The following is a 27,145-nucleotide window of genomic DNA, read 5'->3' on the forward strand; positions in this document are numbered from 1 at the left end:
TTAGGATTTCTTGAAAATCTCATGCTTTTCATTTTCCTTGTCATTTTGAGGTGCCCTAGTTTTTACCTACTATTTTATCCTCTAAAAAGTTCTTGCAAATTTTACAATAGCTAAAGAATGTGACAGATTTATAACAATAGGAAGAAAAAAATCAACTATAGAACTATTTTACCTGTGGGAGAAAAGGTTACATATGTTATATACTGTTAAACATACTATCTTACCTATTACTGGATTCACCAAAGTGAAAGTATCATGTTCCTCAGTTAGAAGGTTTTTTTTTAGTTCAATTCAAATATAAATTTATAAAGAAAGTAATTTAAAAAGGACATATTAGTAACTGATTTTATAGTTATAGAGGTTTAAGCAGAGCACATTCCATCAAATAGAAGATACTACATATCATTTATATATGTGTATGTATATTCTACCTGAAATTTGCATTTTAAAATTATTTAGTAAAATAGTAGGTAAAAACAAAAGGACAAGGGGACAAAAAGGCATATTTACACTTGTAGCATACTATTTTCTAGGTGTTTAACTTTGGTATAATGTAATAATGATCCTGTAACTCAACAGAATATTTCATTCTTTTACATTCTGTATGTTTGAGTTAAAGAATAATTTTGTTTTAAATTTAATTTCCTTTAATTCTTTTGTTTCATAAACACTTCTTTTCAAAGTATCTGTGGAGATTTTTTTCAATTATTTGTTGGTTTCTTACCACAAGACCCCCAAGGTTTGGCCTGTGCTTTTTTTGAGCTGAGATATGCTCCCAATCTTCCAGTTAGGTCAACCACAAAAATTAAGATATGATAGAAGGTCAGTGGAAGAAATTCATATCAAAACAACTACTCACCATGTCATTATGACAGCCTGCTGTAACAAATGTGCTTCTGTTTTAACTTAGGACAATTAATTGCTAAAACTAATTTAATCTGACAGAGGCAGGGTGTAGAAAGTCTCCTGAAGATGTCATAAAAGCAACCTTTCTGCCCATGTGCTGCCAAAAGCCATCTTTAACAAGGAGCTAAAGAAACGGTGTGACTTCTTTTGTACTTTGTTAATTAGTTATTGATTTGAAACAATACACTTCCAAATACTGTTAGGTGAGTTAGATGCCAGCAAGGTCATTATGTGAATATCTACTTCTAACAGTCTTTGTAGCATATGAGAATTCTTTGAAGCCTTTGTTCTATTCTCCTAAAACTGAGATTGCATGGTTTGCTAAAATGACTACAGTTTATTCTGTCTTCATCTTTTCAGATTAAAATAATTTCTATATTAATAATCTGGTGCTTAGTCATACTTTATAGTATGATGTATTTCCAGTCTTCAGAGTCCTTCATTGTGGATTTAATCTCAAATAAGTACATATTCCACAAAGAAAGTATATTTAGTCTAAAAGGGAAGGAACATAAAGATTCTAGAATTTATTTTTTTAATTTAAATATTTAATTTTAGTTTCAATGATTGATAACAGAAGTTAAATAAATTTCCTATAATTCTTTTACGAAAGTTTTCAGACTTTTAAGTTATATTTGTAAACAAAACAGTTAAGTGCAAATTAAAACTGTGGATCCTTGTGTGAGTCAGCTTCCAAGACTCTGGAAGAGAGAAATGGGAGGGATTCTCAACTCACCTTTCATCCTGAATTGCACTAATTAGGTGTTTGACCTTGAGCAAGCTACCCAAGCTCTGTTCCTATCCACACAATGAAAATCATACCAGTACTGTAATTTCAGTGAATTAATACATGTAAAGTTCTTGATCAGAAGCTACTTAAGTAGTAACTACCTAATCAATGTTAGCTGCTATTATTACTATAACAATTAATAATAATAAGATATAGGCCCTGGCCTTAATTTTGTATTAAGGTTTTTGTATTTTAAATTATGCAATATTTTCAACAGTGCAAAGTAAATATATTTTTCTTACTGTTTCTCACATTTTTCTTATTAAGTAAATTAGAGTATGTTTGATATATATGGGGAATTTTTAAATAGCATGGTAAAGTTGTTCTCTATGTTTGCATTTTCTAATGGACAATAAAGAAAACATTTTGTGCACCTTTGTTCTAAAATCAGAACTGCTAATACCATATACCAATTTACTGTTTTACTAAAATGTGTTAAGTTTTTCAGTTTGTTTAGGTGTTGAAAAATCTAGGTTTAGAATAGATAAAATGTTTTTCTTAGAACAGAAACATTCTAAAGGCATGCTTTTTATTAAAATATTTTTACTGGGTTGAGACAACTTTGAAGTTTTCAAGTTAAATTATTTCAGCAAATATGGTTGTACACAAGTATACGAACTCAGAAAAAAGTTTATTGTACTAAGGACTACTTTTACTATAGTAAATAATTATTTAACATTTCCATTAACAAGGAAATGCAAATCAAGATGCTATTTTTACAACTATTAATTGACAATATAAGTTCAAAACAATAAAGCAGCTATAACAATACTTATTGTTGGCTGGATATAAAGAAAATATTGCTCTCATATATATGGTATGGTATGAGTATAAAGAAGCAGTATGATAATACTATTAAAATTAAAACACATTAACCTTTTACCTTAGCAGTCTAATTCCTAGAAATTCAGCTTATTGAAGTAAAATCATTTCTAATCAAATCTATTTTAGCAACAATATAAAAATATCAATTGATAACCAGAATTCAGCATTCAGATTTAAAATTAGCATAGAACATACTTTTAATAAATGAATTCTAAGATTGCCACCTTGTCTTCATTTTTGAAGGATAAAATACTGCTTAGATTCAAATTGTCAAAATTTGAATAAATTGGGCTTTGCTACAACACACAGGGAAATTATGTATTTGAACTAATATTATAGTTTTTATAAGTTTATTTTCAAGATGTTTATCATAGTACATAATTATTACAAGTATATAAATAACTACGATCCTTGTAATATATACTAACAGAAATCATTTTATTGCATGCTGTTGCAAGGCTCTTATTTTACATCTGTCCAGCCTCTGTATACAATGACAACTTTGCTTCTCTTTGTTACTAAAGCTTTGCTTTATTGAAAAAAACAAAAAAAGTAGAACTGGCAATGTTGACTCAGTGGTAGAGCACTTATCTAGCACATGGGAGGCCCTGGGTTTGATCTCCAGGTTAACCTTCTATGTACAGGTGCAGAACCTGAGCATCTAGTTGGATAAATGAACCACTCAATGTTATAAAGTTTATTAAATGATAGTGTACAAATAACAACAAAAGCCACACATAAATATATGTGTGTGAAAATATGTTGTCTGTCAACTGTAAGTGATCTTTGCATAGTTTTAAAACTATTAGTTCTCAGAAAACATTTTACTCATTTGAGTTTTCACAGAGTAATCATAGATAATTCATCTGGTTAACATGTGCCTTGTAAAAAATCAGAAGCACATTATTTGGTCTACTGATATCTACCAATAATTTCCCTGACTTCACAAAAGCCTCAGCTTTCCAGGGCCCTGTTTCCTGAAAATTAACCTCCCTTCCTTCACCCCCTGTATTTCTCTAAAATGTAGTATGTACTGCCCAACTTCCTTAGATAGAGCATACTGAAAATATGGGGTTTTTCTATAATGTAGTTATAGCTTTAGATTCAGATATAGACACTATGAGACATATTTAGGTATGAGTATGCCATTTTGTCTAGAGAATGTTCTACTCTGAGCTCTTGAGAATGTTAGACATATCTTCAGTGTGTTGCCGTAATACTAATTACAGTGCTATAAACCAATTTTCTTACCTACACACATACACACACACACGCACGCACGTACCCCTACTCCAGAGGTGTTCTTATACCTCCTTCAACTACAGATTCCATTAAATGACAGTAGCTAGATCAGCCTGAATGAGTGAAGTGCATGCACATGCTGTGGGCCTCCATGCTTGCCACTGTGGTGTCTCTGTTCATGCATCGATTGTACCCACTATAAAGGGGGCTAGTGACAGAGTAGAACTGGTGTAGTCAAAGCTGTGGCATGCAAACATGTCTACATGTTAATCCTTAGCTCCTGAGTACATTACTATATGTATTCATAAATAATATGTTGTTTAATTTGAAATACTGAGCAGCAGGCGCAGGCCTACTTGTGTAAAATATTGCTGCTCTTAGCTGAAAACTCCTAATGGAAGACAACCTGACTAAATACTGTCAATTATCATCTGCCATCAGCCTCCCCAACATTTACATGAGGCTTCCCCATTTACATGGAGAAGTCAGTAGACAATGGAGTCCTGAAAAACATGACTTTCCATAGTTAGAATATTCAGCAAGGGAAATTAAAAAAAAAACAAAACAGCTAGAAGAATTGTGTTCCTCTGTATTTCCTAGTTCTAAGCTCTCCATGGTCTATCTCTATCTTCTAATTTAGTGAAAACATCATACTTTTGTGAGTTCTAAGTGTCCTCAGCTGATCCAGCAGCAACCAAGCATGAATGAGTAATAACAGTCTCAGTGTGTCATTGGGGAAAGCCATATAGAAATACAAATGCAAATCTACATCGGGTTCATTAGATTATGTCTTAAGATGATAGTGCAGTGATTGTGGGAGGTCTTGGTGATGATAGTCCTCGGAATATGAGTAATGTCTTTTGAGTCACGTTACTATCATTTGGTATGATAACCCACTATGTCTGGTGTGTAACTATCATCCTGTTGTCTTTACCAGTCTTCTGAGGGTTCATTTTGTCATTCTCTTGTGTTATTTCTTTTGTTTCCTCTAGGTTGTGTTTTCTTCTTTTTTGCTTATTTCTTACTTCACCAGAACAAATCTTCTAGCAATTTCTTCACAAGAGGGGCATGAGATATATTTTTTATCTTACACAAATATTTGATGATTGTCTAGCTGGTTACCAAATTGTTAAGTTGGAAATTCTTTTTCTTTTGAACTTTGAAGACATTTCTTTATCATCTTCTTGCTTCCTCAGTTGCTATTGAAAAGTCCAAAATTATTCTAAATCCTAACTTTTGGAAGGGGGTAAAATACCTGCTTCTTAAATAGCCTGATTTTAGCATGTACTTCCCATGCTCCTTCTATCCCAGAGGCCCTAGAAACCGATCCCTAAGCTTTGGAGGATTCTGAAAAGGAGTTGATTCTCAGCTTTTCCACTGCCAGTTTGAGATTAGATTTTTTCAGATCATAGTTACCACTTGTCTGTCTTCCAAAATAGTGCCATTGTTCTTTCCCTTGCTCTTATGGTCCTTATGGATTTATGTCTTCGTTAAAAGAAATCTTTTGATACAGTTTTTATGGAGGAAGGGGAGATAATGCAGTCCGATATGTGTTTAATGTCCCATTTTAAACCAGAACTGAAATCATAAGTATTTAGAGCAAGGATTGACAAATCTTTTTCTTAAAAGAAACATATATACATGGAAATATCACAAGGAAACTCCCTGTGTAGCTATCTTAAACAAACAAAAATGCCATTTTTTTTTTCTTTTACAAAATCAGAGAACAGGAGGGCAAAATAGGTCCTGCCTTAGGGGTGTTGGTACCAGTGGGACGTGCGAGGACGTGGAGAAAGGGTGTGGGAGGGTGAATATAGTGCGAATACTATGTGCACATGTATATAAATGGAGAAATGAGACCTGTGGAAACTGTTCCAGGAATGGCGGGGGTGGGGGGAGCAGATGAAAAAGAATGATGGAAGGAGTGAATTCAAGGAGGATATATTTAATATATTGTAAGAACATTTGTAAATGCCAGGATGTATTCCTACCCAACACAACAAAAAAAAGAAAAAGATGCAACAGTAACTAATGTATGCTTTCACATTGTACTGACTCTGTTGCAACTACTCAAATCCACTGCATAAAGTGAAAGCACTCTTAAATAATAAACAAACAAGTACATGTGCCTGGATTCCAGTAAAATGTTATTTACAAAAACAAGCAGCCAACTCTTGGGCCATGACTTGCTGACCCTTGTTCAGAAAAAAAGATTTGCTACCCTTCTTTTTTTTTTTTTGGTCAGCCTTATCAAGGTATAATTTATATACTGTAAGTTGCATTAGTTTTAAGTATACTGTTGGATGTTTTTGATAAGTGTATGCTGTTGTGTAACCATCATCACAGTCATGCTATTTTTAAAAAGAGAAAGAAAGAAATAGCATTTCCATTGCCAAAAAGGTTTTCTCTTGCAACCCTTTGCAGCCAGTCTTTCCCTTCATGTCCTGACCCTATTGACCTCTAATTTTCATTAAAACACAGTATTTTCTGCTGTTCTAGAATTTCTTGTCAATGGAACCAGACTGTATGTTGCCTTTTGTGCCTAGCATCTTTCACTTAGTTTTATTTTTTGTTGTAGATGAATACATGGCAGAAAATAAGTAATAGGTTTCAAATTCAGTTCAGGTTCTCTTTCCCAAGGTAGCAAAAGCTATTCAAGGAAGAGAAAAACACACTGAACTTTTGGAACATAAACTTCTTTTTCCAGCAAAGGTCTTTTTAACATGAACTTGGCCCACAGTATATGATATCTACATAAACATTCTTCTGCTTTTGTCTTAAAGATAATTTGCTCTTTGGTTCATTGCTGTAAAGTGTACTGACAGTGATTATGCCTACATAAAGAGAACAATAGTAAATGTATTTTAATATTAAAAGCTGTATAGAGTAATTAAGATTACAAATATGAAGTTAGACTATGTAGGTTTGAATTCTAGCTCTGCCATATATTTACAGTTTTCTTTTTTAAAATTTTAGTAGTGTATATTAATTGTACAAAGGATTTCACATGGCATTTCCATACATGTATTTATTGTATGTTGATCAAATTAACGCCCTCTATTACTCGTCTTTTCCTCATCCCCTCATTTTGTAATAGCTTTTAGTGGATTTCACTATGTTATTATCATACATAATTTACTTTGATATTATGCATTCCCCATCACCTTCTCCATTCTCTCTTCTCCCTCCTGCTCATCTCCCTCAAAGCGTACCACATTCACATTCATGATACAAGTGATAGACAGATAGATAGGTAGATAGACAGATAGATAGATATATAGATAGATAGGTTCTTCATGTGAGATAAAATATGTAAAATTTGTCTTTCTGAACCTGGCTTATTTCACTTAGCATAATGATCTCCAGTTCCATTCATTTTCCTGCTTACAACGTAATTTTATTATTCTTTATGGCTGACTAATAATCCATTTTGTATATATACCACAATTTATCTATTCATTTGTTAATGTGCAGTTAGACTGATTCTATAGCTTGGCTACTGTGATTGGTGCTTCAATAAGCATGGGTATGCATGTGTCTTTGTTGTATCCTGACTTACATTTCTGCAGAACGTCTATACTGATTTCCATTGTGGCTGTACTAAATTACATTCTCATCAACAATGTATAAGGGTTCCCCTTTCCCTGCATCTTCACTAACATTTGTTATTGTTTGTATTCCTGATACTAGTTATTTTAACTGGGGTAAGATGAAATCTCAGAAACATTTTGATTTGTATTTCCTTTATGTCTAGGGATGGGAACATTTGTAGGAATGTTACCTGTTTGTACTTTTTCTTTTGAGAATAGGCTGTTTAATTAATTTGCCTACTTGTTAATTATATTTTCTTTTAGTGTTCAGGTTTTGAGCTCTCTGTTTACTCTACTATTACTCCCTTGTCAGATTAATAGCTGGCAAAGTTTTTCTCTGATTCTGTAGCTGTCAGTTCATACTACTGTCTCCTTTGCTGTGCAATCTTGCCAGTCCTTGCTCTTATTTCCTGAGCTATACGAATTCTATTTAGGAAGTTGTTATACCTGTATATTCCAGGGTTTTCCTTATGCTTTTCTGCATTAGTTTCAAAGTTTCATGTCTTACATTAAGGTCTTTGATCCATTTTGAATTAGTTTTAGTACATGATGAGAGAAAGGCATCCAGTTTCATTCTTCAACATGATGATACTCAGTTTTCACAGCACCATTTGTTGAAGAGGCTGGTTTTTCTCTAATGTATGTTTTTGATACCTTTGTCAAAAATCAGATCACTATAACTGTGTGGGCTCATTTCTGGGTCTTTTATGCCATTGGTCTATGTGTCTGTTTTTGTCCCAGTACCATGCTGCTTGTTATTATGGCTCTGTAGTATAATTTGAAGTCAAGTATTATGATACCTCCAGCATTAATCTTTTTCTCAGGATTGTTTTGGCTATTTAGGCTGTTTTGTGCATTGAATTTTAGGATTGAGTTTTCCTTTCTTTGAAGAATGTTCTTGTAATTTTGATGGGATTTGCTTTGAATCTGTAGATTGCTTTTGGTAGAATAGCCATTTTCACAATATTGATTCTGCTGATCAATGAACATAAGAGGTCTTTCCGTCTTCTAGTGTCTTCAGTTTTTCTTCAGTGTTTTATAGTTTTCTTTTCAGAGATCTTTTACTTCCTTAAATTTTTTCATAGGTATTTTATATTTTGAGGCTATTGTGAATAAGTTTTCCTGATTTCTTTCTCAACCTGTTCATTGTTGGTGTATAGAAAAGCTACTGATTTTCATGTATTGATTTTGTGACCAGCTACTTTGCTAAAAGTATTTATTAGATCTAAGAGTTTTCTGGCGGAACTGTTAAGTTCTTTTACATGGGATCATATCATCTGCAAATAGGAATAATTTAACTTCCTCCTTTCTTATTCATGTCCCTTTTATTTCTTCTTTCCTTATTGCTGTAGCTAAGAATTCAAGTACTACATTGAATAATATTGGAGAGAATGAACCCCTTTGTTGTGGCTCCTGATGTTAGAGGGAATGCAAAAGTTTCCCCCATTTAATAGATGCTGACTGTAAGTTTGTCACATATAGCCTTTATTATGTTGAGAACATTCCTGTTTTCTTCAGGGATTTTATCATGAAAGGATGCTGAATTTTGTCAAAGGCTTTTTCTACCAACTATTGAGATGATCATATGGGGTTTTTTATCCTGAGTTCTATTTACGTGGTGCATTATATTTGTTACTTTTTGTATATGAAATCATTCTTGCATCCCTGGAATAAAACCAACTTGATCATGGTGTATGATCTTTTTAATGTGTTCTTGAATTCAGTTTGCAAGTATTTTCTTGAGAATATTTACATCTATGTTCATCAAGGAAGTTGGTCTATAACACTCTCTCTTTTTCATCCTTACCTAGTTTTGATATTAGGATAATATTGGCTTCATAGAATGAGTTTGGAACCATTCTGTCTCTCTGTGTTTTTTTGGAAGAGCTTGAGGAGAGCATTGGTGTTAATTTCTTCTTTAAAGATTTAATAGAATTCAACAGTGAATCTGTCTAGAACTATGCTTTTCTTTATTGAGAGATACTTTATTATTGTTTCAGTCTTGTTACTTGTTACAGATTTACTTGTTCATATCCTCTTGGTTCAATTTTCGTAGGTCACGTGTGTCTACAGATTTGTATATTTCTTCTAGATTTTCCAGTTTTTTGGAATATAAATTTTCAAATGTTCTCCAATGATCTTCTGAATTTCATGGTATCTGTTGTGAAATCCCCTTTTTCGTCTATAATTTTATTAATTTGGGACTTCTCCCTTCCTTTGTTTAGTTTATCTAAAGGTTAGTCATTTTTATCATTTCAAAAAACTAACATTATTTCATTGGTTCATAGTATTGTTCTTTTAGTATTCATTTCATTAATTTCTGCTCAATTTTTTTTATTTCTTTCCATCTACTGATTTTGGGTTCGCCTCTAACAATTTTCCTGAGTAAGTTTCTAATCATTTTTTGTATGTTCATCTGATTATGGGGATAATAATAGTACCTAACTCATAGGATTAAATGACTTCATATTTGTAAAGTATTCAAATTCATGCCTGCCACATATATGCTATAGAAGCATTTCTTGTTAACATTATTATGCTTTCATTTAGATTGTACTGAGAGGAGAATGCCTAATTCTTATTAAAGTGAATAGAGCTACCAGTGGTTACTTTGTTAGCCATGCTAAGGAAATTAGGAATGTAGCTCAGTGGTAGAGCAATTATCTGATATATTTAATGCCCTAGGTTCAATACCAGCACTGAAAAAAAAGGCACACGAAAACACAGTTTTGAAATTAAGAATCCTGTCATCTGTATCTGCATTCCATCTAGGTTACAGCTGTTTTGTGGCAATATGCCCCAATCAGAAAATATTTTGTGCCATATCTGTAAATGGTAGTCAAAATTATTTGTACATTTCCCCTCTTTAAAGCTAACTTCTTGTCAGTTAATTGTGGTTTAAATTTTTAATATTTAAAGACATGAAAAGACAAGGTTTCATTTCAGCCCAATATTTATAACTTTTTTTAACAACGCTTTAACATAACATGATTTAAAAGAATATGTGGGCCTGGAAGCAAGGGGGGTAGGGGGGAGAGGGTGGAGGTGAGGGGCAGGGGGGAAGACATGACCCAAACAATGTATGCACATGTGAATAAATGAATAAAAAATAAATAAATAAAAGGATTTGTGGTACAGAATAAAACTTCAAGCACTACAAGATAAAACAGCTTGCAATCCAGCAAGTTGCATGACCTCAAACAAATTAATCTTCATAAATTAGGATATTTAAGGTATCTGTCATAGTTCATTGTAAAGAATAAGTGGAAGAAAGTTTGTGGCCATTTAAAAGTGAATAGTGTCCTGGGCAGCAGATGGTGATAGCGTGAGCTATGATAGTAAAAAGGTGGGAGATTTTGGGTTCTAGGAATATTTTGGAGGATAAGTTAAGTTGGATAAATATTTGGGTGATTTCCAGATTTGAGGCTTGAACAAGTAGGTGGGTGGAGGTACCACTTAAAAAGATTGCAAAGAAGTGAAGGAAAAAAGGTAATAAGTTTGAAATATCTGCTAAATTTCAATATGTTTGACATGATTCTGGATACTGATCATTTGTCAGTTATAGTCATTATAAATGTCTTCTGTACTTAACCAGTTACAATTTATTAATGTAGCCATAGTGACCAGTGACATAGCCTTGAATGTCTTCAAGACTGATTACTGTCACCAATATCTTGAAATCTAAAAGGTATTAAAAATATAACTTGAAGATATCTTTAACTCATAAATTTTTACTGATTTTTACTTTTATTATGTTTAAAGTTGAATATCATAAAATTTCCATTTTTAAAAATCAGAAATGTCTAATATTGGTATCCTGATAAGGTTCACGTAAATCTTTACCAACCAAATAATCCTTCTTTACTTTTTAAGATGTTTTCATTGTATGCATGCTATCCATATATACCTCTAGTCCTTTAAGTTACTAAACACAAATACATACAGTTTGTAAAAGTATACATGCATTTAGAATAGGGCAAAATGAAGATAAACTTTTAATACAAATTATTCAATCATATAAAATTAAATTGTATTCCATGCGATTGATATTATAAAACATATCTTAATATAGCCTATTCTTTATTTTATTTTTCATTAATGCATAACTTATACTCTATTAATGTACAAAGGAGTTAAATAACAGAATCAGCTAAAATTTTAAGGATTAGAATCACATGGTATTTATGTTCCACTTCTTCTAGAAGGACACTCCATTGGCCAGTTGTGGAATGTATGAATTTTTTTCAACTTTTATCTGTGGATTTGCTGGGTACAAAATAGTTTCTTACATTTTTACATACTCATGAATCCATCTGACTCAAATGTCTGCCTTTCATTTGGACTTTATTGAGCCATACTTTTCCTAATGGAAAGTCTTAGCTTTTTAGAAGAAATCACTTTATTTGCAAATTTTGTCATAAGACAAGTGTACATTTTATATAGTGCTCTTCTCTATTAGATGTCTCTAGTGTAAATAATAATGAATGACCGTACTAAGGGCAGCTGGTAGGGACTGGAGTGTGTATGTCTGTGTGTGTACACACATATGGATATTTATATACATATTTATATGTGTGACCTAACTGAAATTAGTAACATAGATATATGCTAGTTTAAAACCACAAATGCTATATTTAATTGTTCTTATAGAAATTTATTAGTAGATATACTTGCCAGTATCACAGAAAGATTATATATGAAGTAAAAATTATTTTAAATTTTTTATTTTTATTTTATTTCCTTTATTGTTGTGCTGGGTACATTGTGGCATTACACAGGTTCTTACAATTTATCAAATATATCATACTTGAATTCACTCCCTCTTCCATCCTCCTTTATCTCATCCCCCTCATTCCTAGAATACTCATTTTAAAAACCTTTCAGTTTATTATATTTTCACTTTACTTTTTCTAAAGTAATTATAAATTTAAAATGTGTTTTTAGGCATACTCATTGTATAACTTTTTAGCAACAGGTTAGCTGAAGAAAAATCTGTCAAATTTGGCAATGGTTCAGAAAATATGTGAACCTGTCACTGCAAGCAGTCTCAGAGGGTGAAATGCATTACAGGAGCTAATTAACCTTAGAAAATAATTACACAAATATGCAAATGTTGTTTAGATAATTCCATGTGTTATCAGCTCAGGTAGTCCATCATAAATGCAGACCTTCCAATGCCTAGGTAGTAGAATCTGGCATAATTGATAAGGCTTTGGTTACTGCATCACTTATGTTTAGCATTTAACCAGTAATGATGGGAAGAGTACATCAGGATTAACTTGTACTCTGAATATACAGAATCCATAGGAAAATATCTCATGCATTCTACCACCAGAAAACTCTAATTAATGAATTACTCTTCTTTTCATGCACTTTATACGTTTTCTTATTCTAAAATCATCCAACTTGAATAAAGTTACTCAAAAAAATGTACTTTAATGCAAAATTCATGGAGAAACCTGTAGAGGAGATTTAGTGTGTTTTCATTTCTGCGATTGAAATGCATTAGAAAATCTTTCCTATTGAAATCTGTTTAGTCTGAAAATACACTATTGGTATACACTCTGAATTATGATTTATAAATATGTAATGATTATAATGTAGTCTGCAGGTTGGATTAACATTAATTTGCCCTGGTATAGCATTACCTTTTTTATGAAATTGAGATTTTGGCTTGTAACATTAGTAGTATAATATTTCAGGAATCTATTTCAAAACTACTCTATATTTTATTAATTTCTATGCTTTAACTGTTATAGAAGGTTGCAAATATTTGCCAGAGTTTTTTAAATCCTAAAATGATGGGTTTCTAGTTCTTTTAAACATCATAAATACTGAAAAACCTTAATTTGTTAAAGCCTTGGGAAATAGTCAAGCAAAGTTTTCATAATAATTTGAAAGCCAAATTTTTATAGCAAATGTTTGCTCTCTTTCATTGCCTGTTCTTTAGAGCAATGTTTCGAATAAAACCATTTCTTAACTCTGGGTTACTATTCTCTCAAAAATGGAGTTCCCTTAGCATCCTTAACCTTCTTTAGATGATTTTCAGGATCACTGTTGTTCTGTCAACTCCTGTGCTTTAAATAGGTCTGACCATACCTTGCTCGTTGGCAATGCTAGCAATCTCAGACAATTGCACAGTATGAGCTTTTCTGATTGTTTTGCACTTTTGTTTCTTCAGTTACCATCAAACCTTCAGCTGTCACTTCTTATTTTGATTCCTATTTGTTTCATTCTTTTGAAATGTTTTTTCAACTATTTCATATAGTGAAAATTATACTATATATAAATTAAAATGAGCCATATGTATTACATTTTAAACTCATTGGATAGCTACATGCTATTTCCTTAGATAAACTGTAATTTATTTAAATATTATTCTCATTATTGCATACTTAAGCTTTACCTACATTTTTACTCCTGTAAGTGAGACAGTGTTGAACATCTTTGATCATCAATCTTTTGCCATATTCTAAGTTAGTAGAAACTAAATTTATGAAATGGGACTTAAATACTTTTTAACTAGGACTAGCAAGTTAGGAGAAATATAAAAAACCTTAGGTTTATATAGTTAGGTTTTTCCCAGTTCTAGAAAGATAATATGTATAGGAATGCTTATAGAAATAAAGTATGTATTTTAAGCAATTCAATAGAAAATACCCATTATTCACTTTTCCTTATTTTCAGCTTACAGAGATACTTAAAATCTTATAAATTAAATAATTTAGACATATGTATAATAGGTCTTCAGATTTAAATATAGAATGTGGCTTAATTTTTTTTAGTTTTATATTGTTTTATCCTAAGCCCATTGTAACTTTGACAATGCGAATAAGGTGCTTAGATATATTTTAATATCTCAGGTACCTAGAGTATTTCCCTTAAAATGTGTTTATTTTAAATACTTTGTTTCAGATGATTATAGTAGCAGTTAAACTAAGCAGTAATTTACTAATGGTTTTAATACAATTTATTCCCTAATGTAAATTTTCAATGTAGTTCTTCTGCATTGTTACTATTTTCAGTGCACTCTAACCATCTTATTCTTATGTTGTATATGCAAGCACATAATTCAATTGTTGATTACTGTGATAATCATTGCATACAGTATGTAACATGATGTTTGTTTTTTATAGGAAAATGGTTCTCCTGAAGAACATGCAATCTATGTTTGGGACCATTTCATAGCACAGTCTGCAGCTGAAAATGTTTTTTTTGTTGCTCACAGCTATGGAGGACTTGCTTTTGTTGAACTGGTAAGTGCACATGTAACTCTATTTTTAATTCCCAGTTGCCTTATAGGTTCCTCTATTCCCTTATTCTTGATACCCTTTATTTTATAAAAAATAAAGAATTTTTATTTTTTATAAAATAAACAATGGAAATAAAATATTTTGAGTAAATAATTTTATGAGTTTTGAAGACTATACTAATTTATTTTAGAATAACAGAGCTGTTCAATTCTAAGCAGAGGACCTTTGCCTGTCATTTATATATTATTTTTAAATATTTGTATTAGCGTCCCAGTTTCCATACGTTTCATGTTTACACTTCCTGTTTAATGTGTACACCATTGGCACTTACTTTATCTGTAAAGAATTTAAGATTTTAAAAGACTTGTTTAAATATTTGGGATTATTTTGACAATTTTAATTGACTTTTATCTTTACTATTTAGTACTTGATATTTGATCAGCATTTACATAATAATAAAACTATAAAATAACTTCCATTAATCTGCTTCTAACTAGAGTGCATTGCTTATCTATAAAAATCTTTGCATTTCAAAATAATCTGATTCTTGGAGTTAAAATTATATGTATGTTATAGAAAAAAGTTGCTAAAATTTCTGAGTTTTGTCTATTATATGCAATATTACAAATATCGCAGTCTTTTGTCAGCATGGTTAATGTCATATAATCAATACTAGAAATCTACTAAGGAAGAATTTGTGCCTCCATGTCCATAACTCCTTATGTTATGAGACGATACCATTGCTATCATAAAATGATTAGTTTGATAAAAGGGAACTTGATAATTTTAAACTATTTGATTAAAGTGGACATTAAAAGCAGACACAACATTGATTGTCTAATTTTTATTTTTCTAGACTTTGGTATGTATTTCTGTATGAAATGATAATTAAATTTATTTTCATGGCTTTTCAACTGCCTATACCTTATTACTTACTCACATGATTTAGATATAAAACTAGTGGTGACACCTGACACCTGAGAGTACTTCTGCTGCTCTAAATCTGCAAAGGCTATGTTACAGAAAGAGTAATAAATAGGTCATTTATTTCTTCAATATATTTCAGTTTTTAGAGATTGTTTTCAAGCACTTTTAACTTAGCTAAATTTATGTATTTTGACATATATATATGTTATTTTAAGCTTGCTCCTTAATACGCTAGTGTGATTTTTTTTTAAACATACAACTAATTCCTGCAACCACTTAGATATAGATAGATATAGATAGATATAGATATAGATATAGATATACAGACATATAGGTTATAGCTTATAGTTAGCTTATTTCTTTCTTTGCAAGCCATGACTTAAAACATGAACTTTTTTCACGTGTAGAGTGACTTAAAATATGACTAAAGGCCTGAAACACTAATCAAATTTTGGATTTCAGAAAAACATAATATTTTTTACTTTAAGAGAGTTTATAGAATTTGGAATTTAAAAGTGTATTTTGAACCATTTCTAAAATGAACTTAAGATGCAAGGGTTGACAGATGATCAGTGCGTCCGTCCTGTTTTGCCTATCCTTCTTGTCACACACTGGTGGATATTTCTCCACTTTTGTTCCACTTTAATATAAAGCACACAGATGTTTCAGAACAAGACTTGACTTCTGACCTTGAGGCTATTAGGGTCAGGGTCCTCAGGGCCTGTGAAATTATCACAAGCTGAGCTAAAGTTTTTCTCCATCACAGGAAGTAACCAGTAAGTAAGAAGTTAAAAAGGAGCTTTGTCAGAGAGACAAGATGGTCTCAGTAAGGGTCAGCTTCTGTAGTCTGCTATCTCTGCAGGAGGCACATGCATGGGAGGAGGAGTATAATATAACCACTGGCACATCACATATCTGTCAGGCAGCACAGGGCTGAGAAGTCTATTTCATGTAGCATACCTTGTTTAGATTTTAAAATATTAGTGGTGATTATCTCAGCTTTGTATGTTTACTACCTTATGTGAAATAACTGATTGGAGTATGTAATGTAGAGTGTAGACAATGGTGACTGAAGAAAGGGTGGTATGGACCTAATAAAATGGATTCCTCTAAACAAATAAGAGTGTCCACTAATGAGTTAATTCTGAAAAACTTGATTAGTATGTTTAACTTCATTTTGTTTCTATTTCAAAATGCTTTTTTTTTTAAAAAAAAAGTAACATTGTAAAAGAAAAAACAGAAAAGTTTTTAAACCTTTTACTTTTGCCTAAGTTATATTCTTTCTTATTCTCATTAATATTGTTAGGGGGAAAGTCATGGTGTTTAAAATGTTGACAGATATTCATTCTTTGTGATTTTTCACCATAAGTGTAATCCCCCAGTACAACAATAATGTAATAAAAAAAAGATTTAAAAAGGCAAAAATAAGTGTAATATATGAAATTGTTTTATATACATGCAAGAATTTAGTACTAGCTATACAATAAAGTGAATTGTGAATTTTAATTTATAAATCTTAAGTTATAATATAGTTTTTCTCAGTCGTGCAATTCTCATAATGTAATTAAAACCTTTGGAGTTCAGTAAAGTTTAACCTTTGTAATAGTCCTAAAATTTTAATACTCTACATGCACACCTCTCTCTCTCTCTTCTCTCTCTCTCTCTCTCTCTCTCTCTCTCTCTCTCTCTCTCTCTCTCCTCTCTCTCTGACTCTCTCTAATTCTCTATGTCTCATGCACACATGCACGCACACACTCAGGTAAGATTCTTAGTTTGTAACGTGTTTGAATGCATGAAAATGGTTTTTCTACCATTGTCATACAAGTTCACATTCTTCTTTAGGTCATGACTGTCAAGAAAATATATTTTAAATATAAACTGTGTAGCAAGTACAATTTCATCAGTTACTTAAAGTGTTTATGGTTTGAGTAGCAGTACCAGTCAGACCTGTTATGAACTACATATTGCCATTTAATAAATTTAGTAATTTGTGTATAATTTTAGTTTAAAATGCTGGCAGATATCTGAAGATAAGCTACCTTTAAATTTAAAACACAAAATTGTTGTAGTTTTATGTTTTGCTAACTATTGTTTTTGAAAAATTGAGAACATGGTTTATGATTATATCCTGTCTGAAAGTATTGAATTTTTCCTGAATATGCTATAGTCAGAGATTTACTTTCAGACCCGTGTTCATTTTATGGTAATCTTAGAATTTGACCAGGTATAACCTCATAAAAATGGTGTACAGTTTACTATAGTAATGAGAAAACTGATACCAAAAATATACCTTTTTTTTACTGCTTTGTTCTCATCATATAGTAGCATTTAAATTTTCTAATTTCTAAACTTTCTGTGATCCTACTCAAAATAGATGTTCATAAGACATTCTGGTATTAATTCCTGCATTTTAGCCATTAAAGGCAAATGAAAGAAGTGTCTTAAGACGGTTCTGCCAAAAGTGGAGGGGGTTGGGGATGGGGCATGGTGAAATGGCCCAAATAATGTATACACATGTAAGCAGATGTAAAAGTGATAAAATAAAAAAAAATTTTTTTTAAAGAATTGGTAATGAATTTTTAAAAGTAACATACCTGCCTTTGTTATCTTTTTGTATATTAAAAATATTGTCAATATAAAACCTCACATTTCTGTCTTACAAATTTATTTTATACATGATGCAACTAGTAATCATAATCAGAATGCATTTACCAAATTCATTTGGAAAGACATATGTAAATAATGCAGTTTATTTTGTCTTATTGTTAAAAAATTTAGGCTCACTTTTTAAACATTATCATGTTTAAATAATGAAGTTTGAGAGTTTTTTTCCATCATCTCTTTCTAGCCACTTTGATTAAGTGATTCCATTGCTTCCACTGTTGGCCATTTCAGAGCACTTTGTTCTTCTTTCCAGGTGATGACCAGTTTGGCAAAATTGAATAACCTTAAAATCTTCTCTTATTTGGAAATGAGCTGGCTTTCCTTGTCAGTGTCCAGTTACCAATTTCAGTTCATTTTACTATCCCCATTTGCAGAGCTCAATAAATCAATTTGTATTCAGATTTCTTTCCTTAACCAATACAAGTGTTCATGTTTTTATAAAATATAAGGTTTTAGTAAATACATTTCATTAGTTTATTTGAATCTTCTCATGGATGCAAAATTAGTATCTTATTATTTTTATTTCCTTTTCCATGTTATTAGTGGTATGTTCACAGCTACCATTAAAAACATCACTTAGAAATGTGTGAAAACAGCTTCTTTTGAAAGCATGTCTGTACTCACTTTTGATTTTGGTTTCTCCATGCTTGTCAGCACTTGATTGGCACCTCACTTGCATGTGAATTAAGGAATGAAGGAACTCTATTTTCCTGCCATTGTTCCATGCTGGGCTCCCTGGCCTCCAGGCCGGCTAAGCTGCCCTTGAGCAGCTGATAGAGGACTAGTTTTTGGACATAGCTGTATGAGGACACTCAACTTCAGTCTACTCTCAGTAGTTCTTTTTAAAGTGCCTGGAGTATGATTTAGAAAAAGTAGAATGGAGCTAAAATCTTTAGCGTTTACCTTTAATGACATCAACTATGGCCTTACAGAAGTATCAATACATTCTGGCCACAAAGAACAAAGTAAATTGGATGACTGGTAGGCTTTCTGCTTAATGTGATCAATGGAAATAGTAAAAAGTTGGGTTGCTAGGAGTCAAAAATTGAGGGGAAGTAAAAATAAAGATAAACCAAAATAAAAATGAATCCAGCACAAGGCCCTGCGTTCAATCCCCAATACTACAAAAAAATTGTATCAAAATAGTATCAATACAGTATCAAAATAATTCAAGCCCAAAACAAAAACACTCTTACAAACCTACTCTAAAATGTAGACAGTTCAGTAAAAATAAATTGACATTTGTAGTAAAACTACAAGATACATCCTAATTAGTTTTGTTTTAAAGTTGTCTTATATGTCTAAGTCTTGACTTGCCCAAATGAATCAAAAAACAACTCGGTAAAGAGTCTAATATTACCTCCAAGTGTGAAAACACCACATATATAACAAATTAAGTAGTTTTAAATATCTGTACAGTTTATTGAGCAATACACAGAGTATAAACCTTAACAATAACATTTACTAATAAGCATATTAATTCTTCCTGTTCTCCATGTAGGTATTTACTGATTTGAGAATTCTGCCTAATCAATTCTTTCACCTTAAACAATGTAACCCTTTTTGTTCTGGTGTAAGTCTTATAATCTCCTTTCTGCTGGTGTCCTAATGCTCAATCTAACTCTACAACTTACTATTCTAAGTATAATCTTTTCAATAAGAGAGAGGTTATTAAAGAAAATTATATCTTTACAATGTTATATTACAGTCTTTGGAATACATCTAGAAGATTTTTTATTTTAATCATCCAGTAGTTTAACATTATCTTTAATTTAATAATTAACTTACTTTTGCTTGTTTCCATGTTTTTAACTTTTTTATTTTTAAGATATAACTTACGTGTCTTTACTGAGCTATAATTGAGATTTATACTAAATTTCAACTTTGAGATGAAATTCATGTGCTATAAAAGTCAGATTTTTAGCATATTCACAGAGTTACACATCTAAATTCAGAGTCGCCCTCAAGTTTGAGAACACAAGATATTATAACGTAAGTAGTCTTAAATATCTGCCTCTAATGTTTGGTCTTGTTATTTGAATTAATTTTTGTAGTTTGTGTGAGATGAAGGTCCACTTTAGTTTTTTGAATATGGATATTTATCTGTCTAAAACCATTTGTTAGGGAAAAAAAAAAAACAATTCTTTCCCTCTTTGATTTTTCTTATCACCTTTGTCAAAATCAACTGACTGTAACTATAAGAGTTTCCTTCTGAATTCTGAACTCTGAATTCTATTCCAGTGCTATATAAGCCTGCCTTCATATCAGTACCATACTGACTTGTAGCTTTCTAGTCAGTTTTGGTCATCCAATTTTGTCCTTAGTAAAGATTGCTTTGGCTGCTGAAGTTCCCTTGCATTAGCATATAAACTTTAGTATCAAATTGTTAATTTCCATTTAAAAAGGGGAACAGGTATTTTGATTGGGATTGATTAAATTTGTATTTCAGTTTGGGAATTATTACTATCTTGATAACATCATGGGGTTTTTTTTACATTTATTTAAGTTGTTCAAAATGTTTTGTTATCTTTAGTATATGAGTCCTACATGTTTTTATTAAATTTATTCCTAGGTATTTTATTGTTTTGTTGCTATGCTAAATGAAATGCTTTCTTAATGTCATTTTCAGATTATTCATTACTAGTGCATATAAAAATGATTGGTTTTTATATACTAGTCTTGTATCTAGTAACAAATGAGTCTTATTGAACTCATTTGTTAATCCAAACTGTTTTTGTTTGTAAATTCCTTAAGGTTTTCTGTATTCAGGACCATATCATTTGCAAATACATAGTTTTACCTCTTTCTTTCCAATCTCAGTGCATTTTGTTTATTTAAGTTTTTTAATTTTTTGCCTAATTGCTCTGATTAGAACCTCCAGTGCAAGGTTGAATAGTTCTGGCTAGAGTGGATATCCTTGTTACTGATCTTAAGGGAAAAGCATTTAGTGTTTCACCATTAATTATGATGTTGGCTGTGATTGTTTTCATATTTAATAGATTATTTCCCCTAGGAACCTAATGTGCTTTTAATGTTTATAATCTTCAATTCATACCAAGATCTTACTTTTCGGGAGGTTGCTGAAATGGAGACATTTTTAAAATCTTTAATAGGGATCTTTTTGTAGAATAAAGGATCCATACTATTTCATTGGAAACCTTTGGAAGAGGCTTTTTCACAATCCACATAGACAGACTGCATCCAGGCCTTAATGCCTTCCTAGATCAGGATAGCTGAGTGATCTCTGGTCAGCAGAGATTACCAGGAAACCAAGGAACCTGGTAAAATTAACATAGTTGTTTTGGTTTTCTTTTGGTAGTGATACTAGAGTTTTGGACTTAGGGCTTCATGCTTACCAGGCAGGCACTCTACTGCTTGTGCCATACCCCAGCTCTTCATTTTTTTGTTGTTTTTGCTTTCTTTTGGTGGCATAATACTTGTTAAGGAGAACTCAGAGAAATTAACATATTAATTTGTTCAATATAAATCATTACACAGGAACTATTTCTCCATTGATTATATAAAATATCTCAATGAAATATTTTGTAATTTACTGCAATATGAGCTTGATTATCTATTGTAAGCTTTTTATAAGAATTATAGAAAAACATATTTTAATTAATAAGTGGGCTGTTTTAACTCTTCTTATGGTCTTTTTTTTTCTTCCACAAATAAAACTCCTAATTATGTGAACACTTGTGATTTGATATTTAAAATTGAAAAGGTCTTTTAAACAACAGAAAATAATGCACTCAAGGCCATTTACCTTCTATCTTAGAAGTGAGAGCCCAATCCTTATTAAATAATTCACTCAAATCAACTCAGAGGACTCAGGTAAAGTCAAAGCATACTGGATCCATTTTAAGGTAAGGGCAAGGGAACAAGGATGGTAGTCAGATCTGGGCAAAGTTCTCATTACTAGGGTTTAGAACGGTTTGGGGAGCTAACTCAACTGCAACGGTTGACTTTGGAGGCAGTTATCACTAAGTAGGGATCTGTAGAGTTTGCCAAGCATATTTGGAAACATATTTAAACAGAGAAAATAATATGGTAGGATGACTGTGAAGTGGGATTATAGCCAAGAAGTCATTATGTTAACTTCCCCAATATAACGATTCATACAGTAAATCTGTTTTAGAGTTAAGTACGAAGAAATTATTTCTTTTCAAAACTGATATGCTTTTTTATCTAAAACTATAATAAAATTTTGCCTTTGTCTCCTAGAAACTAAGAGTTATGGTTAATTTTCCATTTCACTAATTTTCTTAGCCTCAGTCTCCTATGTCTTGTGGGCTAGTTATCTTTTGCCTAAAGTTACCTCAGAATTCTTTTTCTTAGTTGGTAAAGAATAAATAATATAGATCATTACTTTTGTTGGTTTCTACCATACTATGTACCCTGGCTAGACATATAATAAGTGTATACTCAACAAATACTTTTTGGTTCTAGATTTATGTGTAAATAGGTTTTCAAGGTCCAGATTCACATGGTGCTGTGTTGGGTCAGAATGAAACAAATAGGGTCTGAGCATTCATATAGAGCAAAGAAGGTAGGCAGGAGAACAAACTTGATTATTTAAGATGAAAACAGGAACATTTAAAGTCAGTATCCTGAATATTCAGGTTATACCAACTAAGATTCTAAAATCTCTTTATCAAGAGAAGTAGCCAAACCTACCCTAACTCTAAACTTCACTTACATTTTCTGTGATTATATTGAATAAATATCATATCTTCTAGAAATTTAGTTTGCCTATTTAAATGTATATTAATTGTCTCAGTTTAGTCTGCTATCATAAAATTACTATAAACTGTATGGCTTAAGCCCCAAACATTTATTTTCATCATTCTGGAGCCTGGAAAGTCTAAGATAAGGTGGTAATAGATCCTGGCTCTGATGAGGGCCCACTTTCTGGCATGTAGACTGTTGCCTTCTCACTGTATCCTCATATGGGAGGAAGACACCTAGTCTGTCCATCTTCTTCTAAGGACAATAACCCCATCATGAGGACATGAATCTCATAAATTCATCTAAACCCCATTGCCTCCCACAGGATCTACTTCCTTCTACCATCACAGAGGGATATGGTTTGAACGTACTACTTTTGGGAAGACCCAAGCATGCAGTCCATAAAATATTTCTCCAGGCCCTTGAAAATTCATGTTCTTCTCATTTGGACAATTCATTCATCGAATGCCAACATCCTCAAAAATCTTAACTTGTCCCAGCATTCTCTCTAATGCTAACAATCAAATTCTCATCCAAATATCATCCAATTCAGACATGAGTGAAATCAGATGTGAGTGAGAGTCAAGGTATGATTCATCCTGAGGTATAAGTCCCTTTCAGCTATGAATCTGTAAAAGCAAACAAGTTACTTGCATTACAAGGCAAATAACAAGTGGTATTCAATATTTCAGTAACAATTTTATAATTGAGTGAATAATTAAAAAGCATGCTCACTTCTAATATCCCTAAAATGTGCCTAATTATTCATCAATTTTGAAATCTAATTTTTAACATCTTATCTTTAAATCTCTGTACTACATTGGGTTAAAAGTAAAACATGACATGATACATACCTTGTTTAAGGAAAAGCATTGGACAGAAATAAAAAAGCACATTTAACTGTCTTCAACAATAGAAATTTCCAGTCTTGACCTCTTTCTAGTTTCAAGATATCAAGAGAGGCTTTAAAATTATAAATGTTGTGTATACATATGCCACAATTTCCTTCTACATGTATGCATCAATGGACACCTACAACGGACATGAAGGCTCTCGTGGCTAGTGCTACAATAAAGATGGTAGTACAGGTATGTTTTTGTCATAATGATTTCATTTCTTTTTAATGTATTCCAGTACTTAGGTTGCTGTGTCATATGTAGTTCATTTTCCATTTGGCAAAGAACAACTGTACTGTTTTTCACAGTAACTATACTAGTTTATATTCCTTCCAATGGTCTAAATGGTTCCCTTTTCTCTACATCCTTAACAGCATTTGTTATCTTTAACTCTTTTTTTTACAATAGCCAGTCTTACTACCTTGTGTCTCATTATGGCTTTGATTTTTCCGTGATGATTAGTGATGTTGAACATTTTTTTCATATACCTGCTGACCATTTGTAAGCCTTCTTTTGAGAAATGACTATTTAGGTCCATTTTAAAATCAGGTTATTTGGTTTATTTGGGTTTTTCTTTTCTGGTTTGGTTTGTTATTTTCTGGCTATTGACCCCTTGTAAATAGTTACAAATGTATTTTGTAGGATGTTTTTTCACTCTGTTGACTGCCCTTTGCTCTGCAAAAGCTTTTTTAGTTTGATGTAATCCCATTTGTCTGTTTTTGCTTTTGTTTCCTGTGCTTTTGGGATCTTATCCAAAAAATCTTTGCCCACTCCTGTGTCCTGAATCATTTTCCCTATGTTTTCTTCTTGTGATTTCATAGTTTCAGATCTTATGTCTAAGTCTATAATCCAGTTTGAGGATATTCTTTTTAGTTTATTATCATATATTAGTTGTACAAGGGGGATTCATTGTGACATTTACATATATGCTTAGAATATATCTTAAATTAGATTTACCCCCTCCATCATTCTCCCTTATTCCTCCTTCCCTCCCACCTTTCTTAAAACAATTTCAACAGGTTTCATTGTTTTATTTTCTTATACATAGACAGAATACATCTGCCATATTCACTTCCTGCACCCTCCTTTTTTGCCCTCTCCCACTCCCACTGGTATTCATTCCTGGACAGGACATGTTTTACCTTCCTGTCCTTCATATTTGTAAGTGTGTATTCATTGTTCAAGGGGGTTTTGCCTTGGTATTTCTCACACACACACATACACACACATTATGTGCTACGTATGTGTGTGTATGTCATACTTTAATCAGATTTTCTCCCCTGTTATTGCTAACTCTAACTCTATTGCCCTGCTCTCCTATTAATCAACAGCTTATGGGCATTTTTTATACTATCTTCATACACAGATGCAATGTGTTTCAATATTATGCACTCACTATCATTCTGTTTTCCTCTCCTGCCTGGTAAGAGATATGAGTCTATTTTTATTCTTCTGCATGTGGACACCAGTTTTCCCCAACACCATTTCTTGAAAACTGCCATTTTTCTACTATGCATTTTTTTTTCATTTTTCTTTTATTATTCATATGTGCATACAAGGCTTGGTTCATTTCTCCCCCCTGCCCCCACCCCCTCCCTTACCACCCACTCCGCCCCCTCCCTCTCCCCCTCCCTCAATACCCAGCAGAAACTATTTTGCCCTTATTTCTAATTTTGTTGTAGAGAGAGTATAAGCAATAATAGGAAGGAACAAGGGTTTTTGCTGGTTGAGATAAGGATAGCTATACAGGGCATTGACTCACATTGATTTCCTGTGCGTGGGTGTTACCTTCTAGGTTAATTCTTTTTGATCTAACTTTTTCTCTAGTAACACCTTTATTGCCAGTCGATTGGCCATGATATGTAGGTTTTCCTCTAGTCTCTCTGTTCTTTTACATTGGTCTTTATGTCAATACATAATAACAGTTTTGATTATCACAGCTTTGTAGTATATTTTAAAGTCTAGTAGTGTAATGCCCCTACTGTTGTTGTTATTTGTTTGTTTGCTCAAGATGGTTTTGGATATTCAGGGTATATGTGGTTCCACACAAATTTTAGGATTGATTCTTCTAGTTCTGTGGAGAATATCATTGATATTTTGATTGGGATTGCTTTGAATAGTGTGTACATTTTAACAATATTGATTCTTCCAATTCATGAACATGAGATATCCTTCCATTTTTCCAATTTCTTTCATAATTGTTTTAGAATTTTCATTACAGAGATCTTTTACTTCCTTGGTTAAATTAATTTGTGTGTATTGTAGTGTATTGTACTGTTTGTAGCTATTGTGAATGTGATTTGCTTTCTTGATTTCTTTTTCAACCAGCATTTTTAAAATGCTGTTTTTGTATCTTGATTTTGTATCCTGTAACTTTACTGAATTTGTTTATCAGTTCTGACAGTTTTGTGGGCTTTACAGAAATGAAAAGGATACAGAACAACTTTTCTAACAGTTCTAACAGTTTTGTGGTGAAATCCTTAAGTTTTCTTTCTTCTTTAATATTTGGATACTTTTTATTTCCTTCTCTTGTCTAATTGCTCTGGCTAAGACTTTTAGTACTATATTAAATAAGAATGGTGAAATTAGATATCCTTGCCTTATATTCCAGATCTTAGTAGAAATGTTGGCATATACAGCCCTTACTATGCTGTGGTATATTCTTTCTATTCCAATTTGTTGAGTTTTTGTCTGAAGAGATGTCAAGTTTTATTCAATGCTTTTTCTGCATATATTGGAATGATCATATGATTTTGTCATTCACTGTATCAGTGCTTGCATGCATGGGCTCAATCTTACTTAATCATGGTATATAATCTTTTTGATGGGCTAATGGATTTGGTTCACTAGTATTTTGTTGAGAATTTTATGTCTGTTTATCAGGGATATTGTGCTGTAGTTTTTCTTTTGTTTGTGTATTTTTGTCTGGTTTGGGTATCAGGGTAATGTTGGTTACATAGAATGAAACCATTTCCTCCTTTTCAGTGTTTTGGAATCGCTTGAAAAGAATTGGTGTTAGTTCATTATAAGTGTTTTTATACAATTCAGCAGTGAAGCCATCAGGTCCTGAACTTTTCTTTGATGGCAGGCTTTTAATTTCTGCTTTGATTTTACCACTCATCACTGGTCTTTTTAGATTGTGTGTTTCTCCTTGATTCAACCTTTTTATGTTGTATTGTGCAGTAATTTGCCCATTTCTTCTGGGTTTTCTGATTTGTTGGTATAGAATTATTCAAAGTAATATCTTATGATCCTATGTATTTCTGTGGAATCAGTTGTACTGTATCCTTTTCATCTCTGATGTTCTTTATTAAAGAGTCTTCC

At 32.0% G+C, this 27,145-nt stretch overlaps 1 protein-coding gene across 6 annotated transcripts in view; it reads left to right on the top strand.

Moving 5' to 3' along the window:
• The window catches only part of Arb2a (ARB2 cotranscriptional regulator A), a 430,754-nt gene that overhangs the window by 242,916 nt on the left and 160,693 nt on the right, over positions 1-27,145 (top strand). For all 6 annotated transcript variants that reach the window (XM_074077088.1, XM_074077083.1, XM_074077087.1 and 3 more), the window contains one exon: positions 14,490-14,609. In XM_074077088.1, the coding sequence (XP_073933189.1) occupies positions 14,490-14,609 (120 nt within the window). The remainder of the gene's footprint in view (positions 1-14,489; positions 14,610-27,145) is intronic.

Source organism: Castor canadensis, chromosome 6 (assembly GCF_047511655.1).
Source record: "Castor canadensis chromosome 6, mCasCan1.hap1v2, whole genome shotgun sequence".
NCBI classification, from domain to species: Eukaryota; Metazoa; Chordata; class Mammalia; order Rodentia; family Castoridae; genus Castor; species Castor canadensis.